This window comes from Phocoena phocoena, chromosome 2 (genome assembly GCF_963924675.1).
Source record: "Phocoena phocoena chromosome 2, mPhoPho1.1, whole genome shotgun sequence".
NCBI lineage: Eukaryota > Metazoa > Chordata > Mammalia > Artiodactyla > Phocoenidae > Phocoena > Phocoena phocoena.
The window spans coordinates 85854286-85876780 of NC_089220.1; the positions used below are offsets into that span (position 1 = coordinate 85854286).

A 22495-nucleotide genomic window follows, 5' to 3' on the forward strand; every position below is an offset into this window, starting at 1 on the left:
AAAGACAAAAATAGTTTTATTGTGCCAAGAATATTGGCCTCAGGCTTCCATCAAGTCCTAACACCCATCAAGTTAGTCAGTCTCAGGCAAACCACAAACCTCCTTGAGCTTAAGTCTCTTCATTTGCAAAATGGGGATAAAACCTGTCCTATCCTCTTCAGGGGATATGATAAGGATCAAATAAGATGCATGATAAATCCAGAAGAAAACTATAAAATAGCATACAAAAAGTTATATTATTATTGGTCAAAGTGAAAGACAGAATGGTCCATACTAATGACCTAAAAAGATACAGGGATAGCTACTTCAAGAAACAAAACTATGCTGGCTCAAGAGTAGTGAATCACATGATTCAAAGACTTTAAGGCTACAGTCTGCAGGGAGATTAATATCTATAGATCTAAATCAAATGCTGAAGGATAGCTGAGGGAAACAAAAAAAGAAGAGGAAGAATTTAGGTCAGGATCTATGTCTCTGAAATCACTACTATGTAGCTAAGTTGAAAAAATAAATAAATAAAAGAATCAAATGCCTAAAACAAACTTTGCTAAAGATGAAGGGAAACTCTGAGGACCCTAAACTAGGCAGCAAAGTGAACCATGTCCTTTATTTTATTTTATTTTTTTATTATTGATTTTGGCTGTGTTGGGTCTTTGTGGCTGCAAGTGGGCTTTCTCAAGTTGGAGTGAGCACAGGCTATTCTTCAATGCAGTGCGCGGGCTTTCTCATTGTGGTGGCTTCTCTTGTTGCAGAGCATGGGCTCTATGGCGCACAGGCTTCAGTAGTTACAGCACACAGGCTCAGTAGTTATGGCACACGGGCTTAGTTGCTCTGTGGCATATGGGATCTTCCCGGACCAGGGATCGAACCCATGCCCCCTGCATTGGCAGGCAGATTCTTAACCACTGCACCACCAGGGAAGTCCCTGAACTATGGCTTTTACACACTGATGGTGACTACAGGTTCAGAGCTGTGTGTGTGTGTGTGTGTTCATTCAGGGGCAGAGGCAGTGTCAGAGAGAATGGGATGCTTTCTCTCTTCTCCTTGTTGGAGTCATTACTTCAATGCTCCCCTTCTGAATTTCTTGCATCTGCTAACCAACCCAACTCCACTTTCCATCTAAAGGATAGGGGAACAGAGCTATGTTAATGATAAAGAGAAAGAGGAATGGCATTTCTCCTCTATCTCATCTTATTTTTAAATTTTCAAGCAGTCAAGGTTGATACTTGTGAAAATGGAAAACTAGAGCCCTTAAGGTAGTGAAAGGTGGAGAAGGAAGGGACAGGGACAGGACAAAACTCATATTATATCCAGCAATCCATGTGGGAATCAAAAACTTTGCAATGATGACCATCAATGAAGATATGCATCAACTAAATAGTTGACAGAGACAACCCTTCCATCTTTGGAAAAATCTGTTATCAGGTCTGTTTAAAGTTCCATCTGCATAGTATAAAACATTCTGAGATGATACCAAGAATGTTGTTAATTTTATTCATATCTACTATAATTAGGTATTTTGATCAAAACTGGACAATTTTAAGATACATTTTCAAAGTAACCTACCTGCAACTGCATGACCACGTAGTTGAATCGATCATTCCTCCCACAGCCAATAAATCTACAAACATGGTCTTTCCCTGGATAAAAGAAAGAAAGAAAGAAGATAGTAGAAAAGGTTATACTACAGTTTCTCTTCTTAAAAATTAATAATTTGTTTTTCTGTATAGTAGTTTATGATCGAATGTAAAGGACCTATCTTAAGAACCTTAAGGACAGGAAATTAGTATTATTCAAATTTTCTACCCATCTCTCTCCATATCCTACACTGCTCTTTCTGTAGTCAAATAAATGTTTACTAAATGAATAAATAAACAAGTAAATGAGGGAACAAATGAATGATAATTTATTTAGGAAGGAAAGAATTAAGAGGTCGTTTCAGATCAACTTGCCCAGACATGATACATCTGAAAGCACAGAAGAGCGATAAATAAGAACTATGTTAGGAATATAAACCCTGAATTTTAGATATGGTCTGCCATTCACCATTATAGACTCAGTGAGTCCCTTCATCTTTCTGGGCCTTATTGATTTGGATTTGCTCAGTGGTTTTCAACCTGAATTCCACATGTGAAATCCAAGGAGCTGCTAGTGGCTAGAATGCAGAGGGAAGCAGAGATGGAGCAGACAGAGGCTAGGGTCCTGCCCCTGATTCAGCAAAAGCAAACAAAGGTGATAGAAGAGGATCAGAACTGGTGGATTCCAGGGCCAGAAGAGGGAATCAGGCTGGAGAATAGTTAATGAAGGGAGGGAGAATAGAATGAGATGATGCTGGAGAAACAGGCAGGCACCAAATCCAGAAGGGTCTTGGACTCCACGATAAGGAATCTGAACCATATGTATAAGTCAATATTTTCCAACCCTGGCTGCTTATCAAAATCATCTGGGAAACTTTTTGAAAACTCCTAAACTTTATACTGATTCAGAATCTGTGGCGGAAGATACAGGATATGAGCTTTCAAAAGTTCTCTAAATGACCCAAAAGCAGACAGGCCATGGATGATTTTGAAACATCCAGGTATTTGGAAACTACTGCTGTGTAGTGAGAAGCATCTAAAAGATAAACACTTAAAACATTCCATTTTAGAACATCACTATGGTAGCAATGAGGAAGATCGACTACAGACAGCTCAACTATGGAGGCAGAATGGTCACTCTGCTGACAGTTACAATATCTCAAGAGAGAGAATAAGGGTTTGAACCTTTTTTTGAATCTTATGTATTATAGATAGATTTAAAAATAGGATAAATCTGAGAGATACTAAAGATATAGTTTTTGACTAGAAATTGGCACAAGTAAAAGTTGTACCAAAATAAGAGAATATAGTAGGTTGCATAGATTTTAAGGGATATCACAATGTTGAGTTTGAGGACAACCAGTTGAATTCAGTAGACAATTGTAATTTCAAGCCTGGTGCTCAGACAAAAAGCTGAACTCCAGAAATACATTGGGGAAGGATTGGTTCATGGAAGGCAGATGGAACTACAAACATAAATGGAAGATTTCCAAGTTGAAAGAATAAATAATGAGAAGAAAAGAAACCGAAGAACAGAATTCTACAAAATGAACCATTTAAAGCATGAGCAGAAATAAAAGAGCCCATGAAGGAAACAGTAACAGCCTGAGAGCAAACTCTAAGAAATGGATATAGATCACAGAATCCAAAGGAGAAGAGCATTTTAAGGTGGAAGTGGCCAGTGACAAATACTATAGAAAGGCTGAGAAGTGCTCATTAATATAAAAAATTAGGAAGTCACTGGTGAGTGGAAAGGGCAGAATCTAGTCTATAATGGGTTAAAGAGTAAATGGAACATGAGACAATGAGGGCAATCTTTGAATAAGCTTGCCTAAAAAGAGAGGAAGTCACAGACCAAGAGCTAGAATGACAAATTTTGTTAGACTGTTAAGAAATACATCCCAACAATCAAAAAGAATTAGTCCACTGACTGATTTAAAATATAAATACAGTCCAGATTTAATTTAGTTAATAATTCCACACTTCTCTTTTGCATCTAGGTTATCACATTGTTCTCTCATTCTCTGTGCTTTTGTTGAAAAGGGCCATAACTAGCAAGAACAGGTGCAATGGGAACAATAATTCACAATGTGTACAATGTATGTACATCACTTTACATATATTTTACATATGTTTGCAAAACTAAGTAATCTAATAAATTGTAGTAAGAATGAAAGGATTAAAATGACCACCAATTGGTAACTTACTCTTTTCCTCAGCTTCATAGAAACAATTAAAAAATCATTTTAAAGTATTTTCTTATTATCCATTCCTCAAGATTCCACCTATCACGTAACATTTAAACGCAGCATCTCTATTACAAAGACGTTTAAATCATCTAATAACAAAAGGCCATGTGAAATTTAACTCCTCTAGGAATGCCCTTTTAAAAATATCTTTATGATAAGTCATGTCAGAATACTATTTATCTCTTGATACTAAAACCACCCTACTTTTAAAACAATAAAAATCAAATAAACTAGACCCTTTACTGGGTAACCAAAACACAAAGTCAGTAGCAAATCTTCTAGGATTCCCTGGTACATCTTCACTGCTTTAGGCAAGAGCTTAATGAGTTCTTATCTCATACATTATAACACAGTACACTACTGATCTTATACTTTAGATATATGCAATTAATGAAACTACTTAATAAAGTTAGTTCAGTAAATATGTACAAATTTTTGGAAGTACGGAGAAACTGCAATTTAACTGAAACAGTAACTCTTCACCACCACTTAGAGCAATTCTTAAAATAACTTTTATAATAACTAGTACAAACTGAGGTATCACTCCATGAGTACAGGGACCATGTCTGTCTCTTCTGTTACCTACCCCACAGTACCTGGCAAAGAGTGAAACACCTGACTGATATTTGTGAATGAACAAATTAATAGAAATAACAATAACTAATAAAGCATGCATAATAGGAAGCACACTCTGCTAGGCATTATATTAATGCTTTATGTGTATTTAATCCTCACAAATTAATAGCATAAGTATTATTATTTTCCCTATTTTTCCAATGTGAAAATGGCGGCTTAGTGAGGTTAAGTACTTTGTTCAAGACCCCACAGCTGGAAAATGATGGAGCAGTTTGATTTTAGAGCCTTTGTTCTTATCCATTACGCCAGAAACAATTGAAACAGATTTTAAAGTCAAGTAACACCTTGTAAATAAATATTAAAACTAAAAGATAAATAAAGACTATGACAAAACACAGACAAGAGGACCTACTATGTGCCAAAAACTAAAGTAGGCACTAGGAATACAAGATAAGTTAAGACCCATGCCCTCAAGGAATTCACAGCCCAGATATATAAACAAAAAATTGTAATACAGTATGATGAGCTCTACATTATAGACAAATTGCTGTGAACACACAGAAGATGTGAAAATTTTGTTTATGAGGCTTTTCATGAGAGTTAAATCACTAAATTTTAAATATATGAGAAGAGTATTCTAAGAGGACACAAAGTGTGAAGGATCCAAGCATATGTGAAAGATAATTAATAGAGTTAACAAGGCCAGAGGGCTGGATAATAGTTAAAACGTAGGCTCAGGTCGGGGGCATGCTGAGGCAAGAAAAGTACACTGAAGTCTTATATGCCACATAAAGGAATTCAGATTTGACTCATTATTAGATAATGGGTGACAGTTGGGGATGGGAGGAGGTAGTTCAAAGGTTTTCAAGCATGAGAGCTACATGATTTGGCCTGTGTTTTGGAAAGGTAATGCTGTTCACCATTAGATGCTGATTTATGTAAGAGATTAAGGCAGGGAGATCAATTAGGAGGTTAAAACGACAGACGAGGTAAAAGATAAGGAAGGTTCAAATTAAAGTACTGGGAGTGAGAATTAAGCTTTCAAGTTAAGCTTTAAGAGACAGAAAAGACAGATTATGGAAGAGAAGAAAGTGAAGGAAGACTTTTAGCTTAAGCTAAGTGGACAAGGTAAACTGCATTAATATAAACCAAGACAAAAGTATGAGAGGGGATAGGGCTTCCCTGATGGCGCAGTGGTTGAGCATCCGCCTGCCGATGTAGAGGACACGGGTTCTTGCCCCGGTCCGGGAAGATCCCACATGCCGCGGAGCGGCTGGGCCTGTGAGCCATGGCCGCTGAGCCTGCGCGTCCGGAGCCTGTGCTCCGCAACGGAGAGGCCACAACAGTGAGAGGCCCGCGTACCGCAAAAAAAAAAAGTATGAGAGAGGATAATGATTTCTGGTTTGGGGATTTTGCACCAATTTATCTATAGGACATGCAAGTTGTGTTAGAAATTTAGGGGTAGAGTTTAACAGAGGTCAACTATATAAAGTAATAGATCTGTGTATTGTCAATGGAGTTGACTACCCAAAGAAGATGGATAGTTTGAGAGAACTGGGTCAACGCCAGAACACCAACACGTCAGGGAAGGAAAAAGGAAATGGTGAAGGAGATTGAGAATGAAATCTATTCAGATTTTCTATTTCTTCATGAGTCAGTTTCAACAGTTTAGGTCTTTCTAGGAATTTTCCATTTCATGTAAATTATTTTTTTGTCATGTAGTCCATAGCATTCCCTTATTATAATCCATTTTATATTTCTGTAAGGTCAGCAGAAATGTCCCCTCTTCCATTCCTGATTTTAGTAGTTTGTCTTCTTTTTTTTCTTGGTCTGTCTAGCTAAAGGTCTGTCAATTTTGTTCATTTTTTTAAAGAACCAATTTTTGGTTTTGTGAATTTTTCCCCATTGTTTTTCTGTTTTCTTCTATTAATTTCCACTGTAATCTTTATTATTTCCTTCCTTCTGCTTGCTTTAGGTTTAACTTGCTCTTCTTTTTCTAGTGTCATAAGGTGGTAGGTTAGGTTATTTACTGAAGATCTTTCTGGCCTCATAATGTAGGTGTCTACTGCTATAAATTTCCTTCTAAGTACTGCTTAAGCGGTACCCCATAACTTTTGGTACCTTGTGATGATTAAGTTTTAAATAAGGAGTCTGTAGAAAATCACTTTTGAACCTTAGAAGGTAGGGTCATTAATGCCATATATGATGCAGGACAACCTATTATTTTTCTTTGAAGGAGACACAATACTGCTGTAAAGAAAAAATGTTGGCTTTGAGTTAGATTTCAGCTCTGCCACTTAGTAATTATGGGACCTTGAGCAAGTCTCAGTTTCCTCAGCAGAGCTATTGAAAAAAATTAAATGAGATAATATATTTATAAATCATTTTCTTGATTAACTATTCAGTGTTCATTCTTCCATACTAACAGCACCCAAATTTCCCTTGGGGAACGATCTTCCTCAAATGTATATCCACTGTCTCAATGAGTCTGATTCACTCTCCGGCAAGGCTGGGCATTAATTGCTCTAAGCCAATCAGAATAATCTAGAAATTGAGATCACTTTGATGATGGAAAGAAAACTAGATATTCAAGACTTAAGATAATCAATGCATGATATTACTCTAACAAGTATAATTGTTTCAGGGATGTTCTAATCAGAGCAAAACTCAATACCTTCATATAATTATGAGAAGCGATGTTACACTTAAAGAGAAAGAATATAGCCCCCTTCCAGTTGCTATGGGCAATCGTCTCTCAACTGTGAAAGAAACCAACATGAAGATAAAGTTCACAATATGGAAAAGATAATCACAGGAAAAAAGAGCATCGAATGGACAGCCACATACAAAAGAATGAAAAGTAGACCCTATCTTATACCATATACAAAAATCAACTATCAACAATCAACAATCCATCAAAATGGATTAAAGACTTGACCATAAGACCTGAAACCATAAAACTCATGGAATAAAACACAAGGGGTAAGTTCCTTGACATCAGCCTTGGCAATGATTTTTTTGGACTTGACAAGGGCAAAGATGACAAATGCAAAAATAAACAAGTGGGATTACACTAAATCAAAAAATTTCTGCACAGCAAAGGAAACCATCAAAATATAACTAAAGCATATCCCACCTCTGAATCTTTCAGCTTGGTGTGTAGGAAAAGTGCATGTGCTCAAGACTGCTTGAGCTAAATATCAGCTTTTTCACTTGCTAGTTTGTTACTTAACCTCTACAAGCCACATGAAGAGTAAGATAGCACTTACCTCAAAGAGTTACTGCACAAGTGAAATCAGCTAAAGTATGTCTAATCCTTAATATACTGCCTGGTACATAATAAATGCTCAATATATGCTCCCTATTACTATCATTAAAGCTTAGTGATTATGAGCACTAATTTTGGAAGGAGACAGATATAAGTTCAAATCTTGGCTCTACTGACCAGGCTCACCTAGCATGTGCCTCTCTTTGGCACCATCCATTCTGTCAAATCTGACTGTACTTCAGTGGACCAGGCCAAACATGTCCCATAATGTCACTACCCACACACTATTCATATGATATCTCCCCCAAATAACTGTTTTTATCATTTGCCTGCTCAAGAGACCATAAACAATAATGCCTGAAGAAATAAGATTAAAATGGTGAGCCTGGAATTCAAGATTCATTCTACATTACTTATCAAACCTCATTTCCTTCAGTTTAACAAGAATTATACACTCTGAAGTCTGTTTCTTTTTTATTGTCCCTCACAAATGTTCTACCTTATTTTTTGCTCACATTTATTTCCCTCAACCTTGCCTCCTCAAATCAAATACAGCTCTTAAAAATCTAAATATCCCTGTAGGAGGTAATATTAACGAATTAATACTCAGGATTAGGTTTTCAGATATTTAGCAAGTCAGTCACCGAGCCAGGCACTGAGGGGGAAAAAATAAACAAGACAATTAAAATAAGAGTTCCCTAGAGACAAATAAGAGCAGCAGAGTCTGGTGCACAGATGGAACTAGAGAAAGAAGAGAAGTCAGCAAGGCAGCACTGATCACTAGGAATCATAGGTTGTTGACCACAAGAAAACACAGGATGGAAATATATCAACAAACGAATTTTAACTTTCTGTTTATGTGTCTACTCTTAGAAATCTGCTAAAAGACAAAAGGAATCCTAAACATACAAACCAGATCTTTACCAACCACTCAAAATATCACCCATAACCTAAACAATCATTTTTGTTCTTATAATTTCAGATGATCATCTACTATTCTTGCTTTCAAGAGCTTAAAACTATGGCAGGTGGTGGTTTGGTGGTCGACATCCCAGTGTTAAATATTAATAAGAGTAAAATGTCATGCAAAAGGCAAGTAATTTTACATAACTTGCTGCTAGAGGAAAGTAAATCAATCAAAATGGGCATCAGTTGTTTTTCTTTTTAAATAAAAGAAGCCATTTAGTAATAAAGTGAAAACCTGAACTAAAAGTATCCCTAACCCACTAAATGGGGATGTTCTGGAATTCAAAGAACAAATTCCAGGTCAATTACAAATTAGCAAATAAGGGGATTCTGCAAAGCTGGACAATTAGACTACTAAAGATACAACAAAAGTAGCTTCCTTATCTATCTATCATTTACTCCTCATATTTACCCACTCCTCACCAAAAACAAACAAACCGTATCTATCCTAATAATAACTCATGAAATATCCACACCAATGGGAGATAGAAAAGTATAAGGCTAGGTCCCTTCCTCAAAGAATTTACAATCTTGTTAGAAGCAATAAATGTATTACAAGACCAATATAGGCAGTACAAGATCAAATTATAGCTTATAAAAATGAAGAATAAGCATTACAGAGAAAGCAAGAGATTAGATTAGAATACATCATAGAGCCTGGAGCTTGATTGAGTTAACTTGACAGTGATACCAAAAGAAGGAAGGGTGTCTTCTAAGCCAAATCCCTAGGAAAAATAATTCAGCCAAGGAGTCTAAGGAATAAAGGCTTCTATCAGCATTCATGAGAATGCCCATCTAACAATCCTTTAGGTTCTAAGTAGCTCACCAGGAGCTAAAGGCAGAAGAAAGTTTCCAAACTCTTCAGTCTAGATAACCATTACAGGGAAGTTCATCATTTAAACAAGACTATCCTATCACAATGGCCAATTTAAAACTAGCAGGCTTTTATGATTAGAATGAAAAAAAAAGAGCATGATTTCCTCACCCTATCTATTTTTAAAATGTACTAAACTATTACAAAAATGTATAAACAAATATATGTTTAAAAAAAGAGAGAAAAGATAAAGAATTAGGAGACCACTACAAGAGGCCCAATATCTGTATAATAGGTAGGTGTTCCAGAAGAGAAGACAGATTAAAATAAATGGGTGGAAACCACCAACAAAATAATTCAAGAAAATTTCCCAAGAAAAACTTTCAGATTGCAAGTTTCAATAAAGCACACAGCCTGGCTTACTAAATGAAAATACACAAATGGCACAACACTGGAGAAAAAGAAGAAAACAAGTTGCCAAAGTAATAAGAATCACAATGGGAATTACCTTTCTCAACCACTACAGTGAGTCTGAAGACAAATTTCTGAAGTAAAATTATTTTCAATCCATAATTCTATATCCAGCCAGTGTCTTTTAACATCAGGGTAGACATACAAGAGAGGTCTCAAAAATATATCTCCCATGCACCCTTTACTCAAGAAGTTAGTAGAGAGGTGCTTCACTAAAATGAGAATAAACGAAAAAGAGAAAGGGATTCAACAAGGCATACAATACAAAAGAGAAGCAAGGGGAGTCCCCAGGAAGAAACTGCAGGGTGATCCAAGGACAATAGCTGTGAATGTAGAAAATAACCAGGCCTAACTGGAGCAGACTAGGAGGTTCCTGAAGTGATTTCCCTAAGAAGAAGAAATTAAGAATTGTTGTGTTTATCAGTAATTCATTCTTTTTTATTACAGAATAGTATTCCATTGTATGGATATATCACAGCTGATTTAGCCATTCACTCTCTGAAGGACATATTTTTGGTAATTAAGAATAAAGCTGATATAAATATTTATGTATATGTTTCTATATGAATGTAAATTTTCATTTCTTTAGGTTAAATGCCTATGAGTGGGACTGCTGGGTCACAGAGTGAATCCATATCGAACATATGGTAAGTATATGTTCAATTGTTTTCCAGAGGAGCTGTATCAATTTGCATCCCCTCCAGCAAGGTATGAGGGTTCCAGTTGCTCTATGTCCTTGTTAGCACTTGGTATTGTCAAAAGTTTTATACTATTTCAATAGATGTGCAGCAGGAATTCACCATGACTTTAATTTGCATTCCCCTATGTTAAACATCTTTTGTTGAGCTGATATTCCACTCTATATCCTCTCTGCCAAAGCCCATTAAAGATTTTTAATTAGATTGTTTTCTTACTGTTGAGTTTTCAGAGTTTTTACATATTCTGAATATAAGTCCTTTGCAGGTATGTGATTTGCAAATATTTTCTCCCAGTCTATAATCTGTCTTTTCATTCTCTTAACAGTGTCTTTCACAAGCAAAGCTTTTAATTTGATTCAGTCCAATTCATCAGTTTCTTCTTTTATCAATCATGATTTTGGTATCATGTGAAACGACTTCTTGCTTATACCAGCTCACAAAGATTTTCCATGTTTGCTTCTAAAAGCTGTATAGCTTTATATTTCACATTTAAATGTGGTACATTTTATTTTATTTATTTATTTTTGAGATATAATAGCTGACATTTATTTAGTGCTCAGGACATGTAACATCTCATTTAATCCTCATGGTGGTTCTGAGGTTGTTAAGACAATGTCAAATTCCAGTTCAGAAGCAATAATCAGGACAAATATTGTATTATTATCAGAGACAATTTCAAATGAAAATATAACTTTCACAGATCAATATGCATCAAATAGTACTGAATCAAAATATAAAGTAAAAATTATAAGTACAAGAAGAAATGAGAGGGCTTCCCTGGTAGCACAGTGGTTAAGAATCTGCCTGCCAATGCAGGGGACACGAGTTCGAGCCCTGGTCTGGGAAGATGATGTGCAGTACATTTTAAGTTTATTTTTGTATAATGTGTGTGGTTTAGGTCAAGGTTCACTATTTCTGTATTTGGATGTCCAATTGTTCCAACACCACTTATCAAAAGTGCTATTCTTTTTCCACTTTGCAACTTTGGCCATATTTGTGTGAGTCTATTTCTAGAATCTATTTAATTGATCTATATGTCTATCCCTTTGCCAATATCACAGTCTTGATTGTGGTAGCTTTGTACTAAGTTTTAAAATCATGTAGTTTCATTTTTCCAACATTTTTCTTCTTTTTAAATTTATATCTATTTATTTATTTAACATCTTTATTGGAGTATAATTGCTTTACAATGGTGTGTTAGTTTCTGCTTTATAACAAAGTGAATCAGTTATACATATACATATGTTCCCATATCTCTTCCCTCTTGCGTCTCCCTCCCTCCCACCCTCCCCCAACATTTTTCTTTTTCAAAATTGTTTTGGTTGTTTTAGGTCCTTTGCCTTTCTATACAAATTCTAAAATTGGTTTCGCTATAACTACAAACAGTGCTGCTGGGATTTTTGTTGTTGTTGCTGTTGTTTTTGCTTTAAATCTATAAATCAACTTGAGGAGAATCAACATCTTAACTATAGTGAATCTTCCAATTCATGAATACATGTCTCTCCATTTATTTAAATTGTCTTACTTTTTTTTTAAATCAGGGTTTTACAGTTTTCAGCATAGAGATCTCATACATATTTTGCTACATTTATACCTAATTCTTTCATTTTGGGAGAGCTACTATAAATGGATTTTTTTAAATTCAGTTTTCAATTGTTTATTGCTAGTATACAGAAATATGATTACTTTTTGTGGGCTGACATTGAACCACTTGCTAAACTCATTTATTGTAGGAATTTTTTTGTGGATTCCTTGGGATTTTCTACATATACAATCATGCCGTCTGCAAATAGAGACAGTTTTATTTCTTCCTTTCCAATCAGTATGCCATTATTTCTTCAAATATTTTTGCCACACCACAACCATTCTCTTCACATTCTGGGTCTCTGATGACACAAATGTTAGGTCTTATGATAGTGTCAAGATTTCTGAAGCTGCTTATTTATTTATTTTTAACATTTTTTTCTCTATTCTTCAAATTGGATTTTTACTTATCTATTTTTAAGTTCGCTGACTTATTCATCTGTTATATCCTCTCTGCTACCGAGCCCATCCAGTGAGTTTTTCACTTCCATTATTGTATTCCTCTGTTCTAAAATTTCCGTTTAGTTCTTCTTTATATCTTCTATTTCTTTGCTGAGACTTTCTATCTTCCCACTCATTCCTGGAATATGGTCATAATAGATGATTTTAAAAGTCTTTTTGAGATAATTTTAACATCTGTGATCCTGGCACTGGCATCTGTTTTCTGGCTTTTCCCATGTGAGTTCAGATTTCACTGGTTCTTTTTAAGCTGAGTAATTCAAGATTGTATTCTGGACATTTTGAATATTATCTTATGAGAATCTGAGTCTTATTTAAGTCCCACCAAGAATGCTGGTGTTTTTGTTTTAGCCAGTAATTGACCCAGTTGGGTTCACACTTCAAGTTCTGACCATCCTTCTGCAGGCTGCATTTCCAATTTCAGTTCAGTTTGCAAAGCCTTTGTAGTCATACTGAATGTGTTCCATAAACATTCCACGCAGTGTCCAGTTTGGGGCTTGGGGATGGTCTATCCCATAATTCAGTCCTCAATGTTTTGTATGCTGTTTAGGATCACACCCATGCACGCACAGCTTGGAAGTCAGCGCAGAAGTCGGTGAGCAACTTTAAGTGATCAGTTTCCCAAGCTCCTCATTCTCCTGCAATCTTTTGGTTTCCTGGGGCTTCCCTTTTTCAGCCTTCCAGCAGAAACCTGGGGCTTCATTAACCCCATTCTGCCATGTACTTCCTGTAACTTCCTGTAAGGGCCAAGCAACAGAAGAGCAGAGGGAGAAGAAAAGCAATGGGATTTGGAAGGTTCCCTTCCCTCTGAGATTTAGGCTCCTGCCTGCCCCACTGACGCCACTGCAGCTACTGCCCAGGATTGCTTGAGGCCTTGGGGGCAAGAGAATGAAGAAAAGGGGGGAAAAAAAAGAAAAAAGAGAAAATGTGGGATTGCCACATTTTCTCTGAATATTAGGAGACCCCTTTCCTGCTCCTTGAGTCAGAACTAGAGGGCTTCTCGTGGTGCTTTTTCTGTCCATGTTAATAATGCTCACGTCCAAGTTTCAGGATACATTAAGTTCAGGCTGGGGCGTACTGGAAGAAGAAAAAAATGGTAAACTCACCGCCGGTTCAGTAGTACTTTGAATTCTGGTCTTCTTCCCCAATCTGCCTCCTACTATTTATTTTTCAGAGTCCTCAAATAGCCACTCCAAGCATTCTGTCCAGGTCTTATAGCTGCATTCAGTGGGAGAGACAGGGTGAAGTGTGCTTACTCCATCTTATCTGGAACCAGAACCTGGACTACTGCTTTTCATAACAAATTTTGTAGAATTGATTGACTAAACTATTTGTTAAATTTGGTTATAAGAAATTAAAATTTAAAAATAAATAAATCCTGTAATAACCTTATTGAGGAAAAGGGAACAAGCAAGCTAATAGGATCACATTTTTTTAAGCACATATACTTTTGGAAATTAAATGCTTAGGAAAAAAGTGAAGTTCTTAATTGTACTTTGCTTTACTTCTTTAAATCTTATTCTACCTGTGGATTTTTATAAATGCTGAGACTACGTACTTATCCAAAGTATGAGACAGAGGAAGCCAACTGCAGATGAGAAGCTATAAACTGTTTAAGAAATTGAAAAAAAGTTCAGGATGACCAACACTCTGAGTGTAAGCCCAACAGTTTCAAGAAATGAGGCTAGAGAAGCAGGCAGGCATCAGTTCAAGGTTTTGTATGCCATGTTAATCTAAGGTGGGTGGATTTACCTGAGTAAAGGAAGGCCCTGAAGTGTTTTAGCAATGGTTAGGGGTGACATGATCCGATTGGTATTTTTGAAGGATCACTCCTCTGTAGAACATAAAGGAGCATAGAAAATGAGTCTTACTGTCTGAATCTAAAGGGTCACATCAAGTTGCAGGACAGTATATACTAGTATGATTCCACACGTGGTTGGGGGTTATGGGTAGGGAGGGAGATTTTATACACACACATACACACAGGCACACACATATTATTATTATACACATCTTATATAATCACATGATTATATATCTAAATATATCCATAAATCATATGATTATATGAATTTATATCTGATTATGATTCTATATAATTATATATATATGTATGTATATATGTGGATAAATAGATTAAAATATGTATTGAATGTTTCTGGAAAAAAACACAAGAAACCAGTAAGAGTGGTTAGAGAAGGAGAGTGAAGGGCTAAGAGAAAAAATCTTTTACTTTTCATATTATTCTTCTGTTTGATTTTTAAATTCTTTTACCATGAACATTTACACTCTTAAAAAGTGTTGTAAAAAAATGGAAGACCTTATGCATAAATTAGATATGAGAGATATAAGATATTAAAGCAGGATATGTATGAATGAGCCTAGTGTTCAGTAACACTGTTTCTAGCATATAGTAAGCACTCAAACACTGTTACAGATCTTCCCACAAATAAGATATTACCAATCATTTGTAAAGTAATTTCACAACACAAAACAGCTTTCTAATTACATTACACCACACTATACTGCACTAATTTACCAGGTATTTTCAAGCATTCAGAAATGTGAGGAAAGATAAAGAGTAAGAATGGATTTTAAAGATATTTATTATTATCATTTAATTACATTTTTACTGTAAAAGAAATGCTTGCATATTTGTCTCAATTTCTTAGGCACTGAAGGGTATAAAGGGAAACAGCAAAAGAGCCTTTCCTGCCCTGGTCCTTCTAATTCCAATAGCCAAATATAACCATTCCAAATGGCGTCTTGAGTTCTATACAATTCCAGACTTTCTTTGCGCATATAAAGCACATATAAATATATATACTTATATACATTATATTCTCTTTCAAGGAAATAAACCTCTGCTCCTTAAAATAATCTAGACCTATTCTATTATGTTGGCTAAAAAGTTCGATCAGGTCTTTCCACATGAGCTTATGGAAAAACCCAGAAAAAATTTCTGGCCAACCCAATATTTCTTACGTGTCATTTTCTAAACCCAAATAGAGTAATGAATAGACAAATCACTAAACTGGCAGATAAAGTTAAATCTTTCAAGTCAGGAAATGCTAAAATGGACAGACATACTAACAGATAAAGTTCTCAATGATCGCCTAACACCCTTTGATAGAAAAGATAAACCTTAACCAGGGCAAGCAAAAGTTACTTTAAGGGGAAAAAATGCACAGGCTGAAATGAACAAAAGGATAGATGATAGGTTTTTAAAAGGTTAAAATATATAATGAGGGGTAAGGGTTTATCCCAAACCTTTAGGTCCCAGAGTCTGACTATTATGCTCTTCCATAAAAGGAGTCATCAGAGATCTTCTAACACACCCTTTGATTAAACAGAAACTTAATGAGGGCAAGCAAATTTGGAATAACTTTCATAGACATTGTATACTGAACAGACCAGAGGTCTAATCCAGAATTTACATATTTCTTATATTCTTATGACTGGGGTAAGAAAGTGGTCACATATTACAGCAGTAGCTGGAGACGTCAAGCAGGGAAGGCAGAAGAGGTGCAGTTGATCTTCTGTAATAGTTTTCCTTCATCTCAACTTTCAGCTTGTGTTCTGCAGTTTCTAGGGCAAAAATAAAATCCAGGACCAATATTTCAGGGTTTAAAAAAAAAGTCTCCAGAAGTCAGAATAAAAATCACAATCTCTTTATGGGCTGTTAGGAAAAAGGTAGTTTTTCCCTGCATTTATATGGGACAAGAAAAATTAATTCCTAACTATTTTAACTGAGAATAATAAAATTATTTGGTTATCAAACAGTGGCATTTACTCTCTTATTTCTTAATATTAATAGGATCTTCACTTGCTTTTAGAGGATGTAGAGGAGAAAAACTTTTAAATAATTCAACAAGCTTTTAATTAATTACTTTTTCACCCAAGGTAATGAATAAAGAGAAAAACCTCAGTTTTACTCAAGTTGGTGCTTTGAAAGAACACAAGAGATAAGATGATGTTGCTCATTTACAGCATGAAGTAAAGAGCTAAAATGGGACAGACAGGCTGCGCAAGGTTCTAGTCACTCATTGATTTAAGTAGTGATTTTTAAGTACAAAAAAATTCATTAGATTGAACACATTATGGAGGGAAGACACATAAGAATTAGTGAGAAACCTGATCTACAGAATATTTTTAAAGAAAAACTATTTATAAGCTTAGGTATATATTTATATTTCAACTGGAAGCAAGTAAACAAAATATAAACTTTTAAAGATCCTAGGAAGACTTCCTTTGATGAAAAGATATAAGGATAAATTTTAGTCACAATATTCTGAATTCCCAAAATATTACACCACCTATATGCAAAGGTTAAAAAAACTTCCAAATCAAACAGAAACCATTTTCTGGAACACCCAAGTGACTGGCTTTTGTAACAATGAAGAACTGAACATCTATATAATATGGTTTTGAGAATCTAAGCCATAGTCATCAAAAGGTGACTTTATCAACTAGTATTTATAACACTCTTTAACAAATTATTCCAGAATCTTAACAATTCTTTTTCTTACAAAAACCTAAATTTTATTAACAAAACGACAAAACAGAAGAGTTAATGTTATCCTATTCTCCACATCTCCATTTACAAATGTATCACCAAATACAAAGCCACAGTCTGCTATCATTTTAACACTAAGCATAATATGTCAACTTTAAAAGTACGTAATTCCAGGGCTTCCCTTGTGCTGCAGTGATTAAGAATCCCCCTGCCAATGCAGGGGACACGGGTTTCAGCCCTGGTCTGGGCAGATCCCACATGCTGCAAAGCAACTAAGCCCATATGCCACAACTACTGAGCCTGCGCTCTAGAACCCGTGAGCCACAACTACTAAAGCCTGTGCACCTAGAGCCTGTGCTCCGCAACAAGAGAAGCCACCGCAATGAGAGCCTGCGCACCGCAATGAAGAGTAGCCCCCACTCACCGCAACTAGAGAAAGCCCACACTCAGCAATGAAGACCCAATGCAGCCAAAACTAAAATAAACAAATTTAAAAAGTTAAAAAATAAAAGTACATAATTCCTGCCCTTTTAGAGCCTGAAATTTAAAAGAGAACACAAATATGTTTTTAAAAATAAAATAAACAATGTAAACAAATTGAAAAGTGCACATAGAAAAAACCAAGCAAATCTAGTATTTATGAAAACCTATTGAGAGAAATGTGTTGGTCTAATAGCGATTAGTGTCCTAGTCCCCACACCATGATCTCAATTGTTTTCCAAAACAAGGAAGTAGGGATCTTGGAGTAAAAGGGTTCCTGATTCCAACTCTGTTGAAGGGAAAGTTCAAGGAGAGCCTGAAACATGTACTGGGCCAGAAAGCTAGAATGATAACAAAGAACACTGAAGTTACATCAGAAGGACAAGCAGCCAATATAAAAGGGATTCCACTAGCGAAAAAAAGTAAAAATTTTAGTCTGAGAAGAATAATGACTGCAGTGGGTTAAAATAAAATATATAAAAATCCATGATCTCATAGCAATACTCAAAACGAAAAACAGACCAGAGGGCAGACAGCAGAAGCAAGAAGAACTACAATCCTGCAGCCTGTGGAACAAAAAACACATTCACAGAAAGATACACAAGATGAAAGGGCAGAGGGCTATGTACAGATGAAGGAACAAGATAAAACCCCAGAAAAACAACTAAATGAAACGGAGATAGGCAATCTTCCAGAAAGAGAATTCAGAATAATGATAGTGAAGAGGATCCAGGACCTCAGAAAAAGAATGGAGGCAGAGATCAAGAAGATGCAAGAAATATTTAACAAAGACCTAGAAGAATTAAAGAACAAACACACAGAGATGAACAATACAATAACTGAAATGAAAAATACACTAGAAGGAATCAATAGCAGAATAAGTGACGCAGAAGAACAGATAAGTGACCTGGAAGACAGAATGGTGGAATTCACTGCTGCAGAACAGAATAAAGAAAAAAGAATGAAAAGAAATGAAGACAGCCTAAGAGACCTCTGGGATAACATTAAACACAACAACATTCACATTATAGATGTCCCAGAAGTAGAAGAGAGAGAGAAAGGACCTGAGAAAATATTTGAAGAGATTATAGTTGAAAACTTCCCTAACATGTGAAAGGAAAGAGCCACCCAAGTCCAGGAAGTACAGAGAGTCCCATACAGGATAAACCCAAGAAGAAACACACCAAGACACAAGTAATCAAATTGGCAAAAATTAAAGACAAAGAAAAATTACTGAAAGCAGCAAGGGAAAAATGACAAATAACATACAAGGGAACTCATAAGATTAAGAGCTGATATCTCAGCAGAAACTGTACAAGCCAGAAGGGAGTGGCATGGTATACTTAAAGTGATGAAAGGGAAGAACCTACAACCAAGATTACTCTACCCAGCAAGGATCTCATTCAGATTCGATGGAGAAATCAAAAGCTTTACAAACAAGCAAAAGCTAAGAGAATTTAGCACCACCAAACCAGCTCTACAACAAATGCTAAAGGAACTTCTCTAAGTGGGAAACACAAGAGAAAAAAACGAACTACAAAAACAAACCCAAAACAATTAAGAAAATGGTCATAGGAACATACATACCGATAATTACCTTAAACGTGAATGGATTAAGTGCTCCAACCAAAAGAGACAGGCTTGCTGAATGGATACAAAAACAAGACCCATAACTAAGCTGTCTACAAGAGACCCACTTCAGACATAGGGACACATACAGACTGAAAGTGAGGGGATGGAAAAAGATATTCCATGCAAATGGAAATCAAAAGAAAGCTGGAGTAGCAAAACTTATATCAGATAAAATAGACTTCAAAGTAAAGAATGTTACAAGAGACAAGGAAGGACACTACATAAGGATCAAGGGATCAATCCAAGAAGAAGACATAACAATCATAAATATATATGCACCCAACATAGGAGCACCTCAATATATAAGGCAACTGCTAACAGCTCTAAAAGAGGAAATCGACAGAAACACAATAATAGTGGGGGACTTTAACACCTCACTTACACCAATGGACAGATCATCCAAAATGAAAATAAATAAGGAAACACAAGCTTTAAATGACAAAACAGACCAGATTTAATTGATAAATTAAATAGATTTAATTGATATTTATAGGACATTCCATCCAAAAACAGCAGATTATACTTTCTTCTCAAGTGCACACGGAACATTCTCCAGGATAGATCATACCTTGTGTCACAAATCAAGCCTCAGTAAATGTAAGAAAACTGAAATCATATCAAGCATCTTTTCTGACCACAATGCTATGAGATTAGAAATCGATTACAGGGGAAAAAACATAAAAAACACAAACACATGGAGGCTAAACAATATGTTACTGAAGAACCAAGAGAGCACTGAAGAAATCAAAAAGGAAATAAAAAAATACCTAGAGACAAATGACAATGAAAACATGAAGATCCAAAACCTATGGGATGCCCCAAAAGTAGTTCTAAGAGGGAAGTTTATACCTATACAAGCCTACCTCGAGAAACAAGAAACATCTCAAATAAACAATCTAACGTTACAACTAAAGGAACTACAGAAAGAAGAACAAACAAAACCCAAAGTTAGCAGAAGGAAAGAAATCATAAAGATCAGAGCAGAAATAAATGAAGTCGAAACAAAGAAAACAATAGCAAAGATCAATAAAACTAAAAGCTGGTTCTTTGAGAAGATAAGCAAAATTGATAAACCATTAGCCAGACTCATCAAGAAAAAGAGGGAGAGGACTCAAATCAATAAAATTAGAAATAAAAAAGGAGAAGGTGCAATAGACACCACAGAAATCCAAAGCATCCTAAGAGACTACTACAAGCAACCCTATGCCAATAAAATGGAGAACCTAGAAGAAATGGACAAATTCTTAGAAAGGTATAACCTTCCAAGACTGAACCAGGAAGAAATAGAAAATATGAACAGACAAATGACAAGTTAGGAAATTGAAACTGACTAAAAATCTTCCAACAAACAAAAATCCAGGACCAGATGGCTTCACAGTGAATTCTATCAAACATTTAGAGAAGAGCTAACACCCGTCCTTCTCAAACTCTTCCAAAAAATTGCAGAGGAAGGAACACTCCCAACCTCATTCTATGAGGCCACCATCACCCTGATACCAAAAGATAGCAGAAAAACATATTACAAAAAAAAAAAAAATTACAGACCAATATCACTGATGAATATAGATGCAAAAATCCTCAACAAAATACTATCAAACAGAATCCAACAACACGTTAAAAGTATCATACACCATGATCAAGTGGGATTTATCCCAGGGATTCAGGATTCTTCAATATATGCAAATCAATCAATGTGATATACCATATTAACAAACTGAAGAATAAAAACCATATGATCACCTCAATAGATGCAGAAAAAGCTTCTGACAAAATTCAACACCCATTTATGATAAAAACTCTCCAAAAGTGGGCATAGAGGGAAACTACCTCAACATAATAAAGGCCATATATGACAAACCCACAGCAAACATCATTCTCAATGGTGAAAAACTGAAAGCATTTCCTTTAAGATCAGGGAGAAGACAAGGATGTCCACTCTCACCACTATTATTTAACATAGTTTTGGAAGTCCTAGCCACAGCAATCAGAGAAGAAAAAGATATAAAAGGAATCCAAATTTGAAAAGAAGAAGTAAAACTGTCACTGTTTGCAGATGACATGATACTATACATAGAGAATCCTACAGATGCCACCAGAAAACTACTAGAGCTAATCAATGAATTTGGTAAAGTTGCAGGATACAAAATTAATGCACAGAAATCTCTTGCATTCCTATACACTAATGATGAAAAGTCTGAAAGGGAAATTAAAGAAACACTCCCATTTATCACTGCAACAAAAAGAATAAAATACCTAGGAATAAACCTACCTAGGGAGACAAAAGACCTGTATGCAGAAAACTATAAGACACTGATGAAAGAAATTAAAGATGATACCAACAGATGGAGAGATATACCATGTTCTTCGACTGGAAGAATCAATATTGTGAAAATGACTATACTACCCAAAGCAATCTACAGATTCAACGCAATCCCGATCAAATTACCAATGGCATTTTTTACAGAACTAGAACAAAAAATCTTAAAATTTGTATGGAGACACAAAAGACCCCGAAGAGCCAAAGCATTCTTGAGGGAAAAAAACAGAGCTGGAGGAATCAGACTCTGACTTCAGACTAGACTACAAAGCTACAGTGATCAAGACAATATGGTACTGGCACAAAAACAGAAATATTGATCAATGGAACAGGATAGAAAGCCCGGAGATAAACCCACGCACCTATGGTCAACTAACCTATGACAAAGGAGGCAAGGATATACAATGGAGAAAAGACAGTCTCTTCAATAAGTGGTGCTGGGAAAACTGGACAGCTACATGTAAAAGAATGAAATTAGAACACTCCCTAACACCATATACAAAAATAAACTCAAAATGGATTTGAGACCTAAATGTAACACCAGGCACTATAAAATTCTTAGAGGAAAACATAGGAAGAACACTCTTTGACATAAGCCACAGCAAGATATTTTTTGATCCACCTCCTAGAGTAATGGAAATAAAACCAAAAATAAACAAATGGGACCTAATGAAACTTCAAAGCTTTTGCACAGCAAAGGAAATCATAAACAAGACAAAAAGACAACCCTCAGAATGAGAGAAAATATTTGCAAACGAGTCAACAGACAAAGAATTAATCTCCAAAATATATAAACAGCTCATGCAGCCCCATATTAAAAAAACAAACAACCCAATCCAAAATGGGCAGAACAGCTAAATAAACATTTCTCCAAAGAACACGTACAGA

At 35.6% G+C, this 22495-nt stretch overlaps 1 protein-coding gene across 1 annotated transcript in view; it reads right to left on the reverse strand.

Annotated features, from left to right (window-relative positions):
- TTBK2 (tau tubulin kinase 2) overlaps positions 1–22495 on the reverse strand; it is a 104573-nt gene that overhangs the window by 69489 nt on the left and 12589 nt on the right. Inside the window, exon 3 of the mRNA XM_065871431.1 lies at positions 1567–1640. Coding sequence (XP_065727503.1) covers positions 1567–1640 — 74 coding nt within the window. The remainder of the gene's footprint in view (positions 1–1566; positions 1641–22495) is intronic.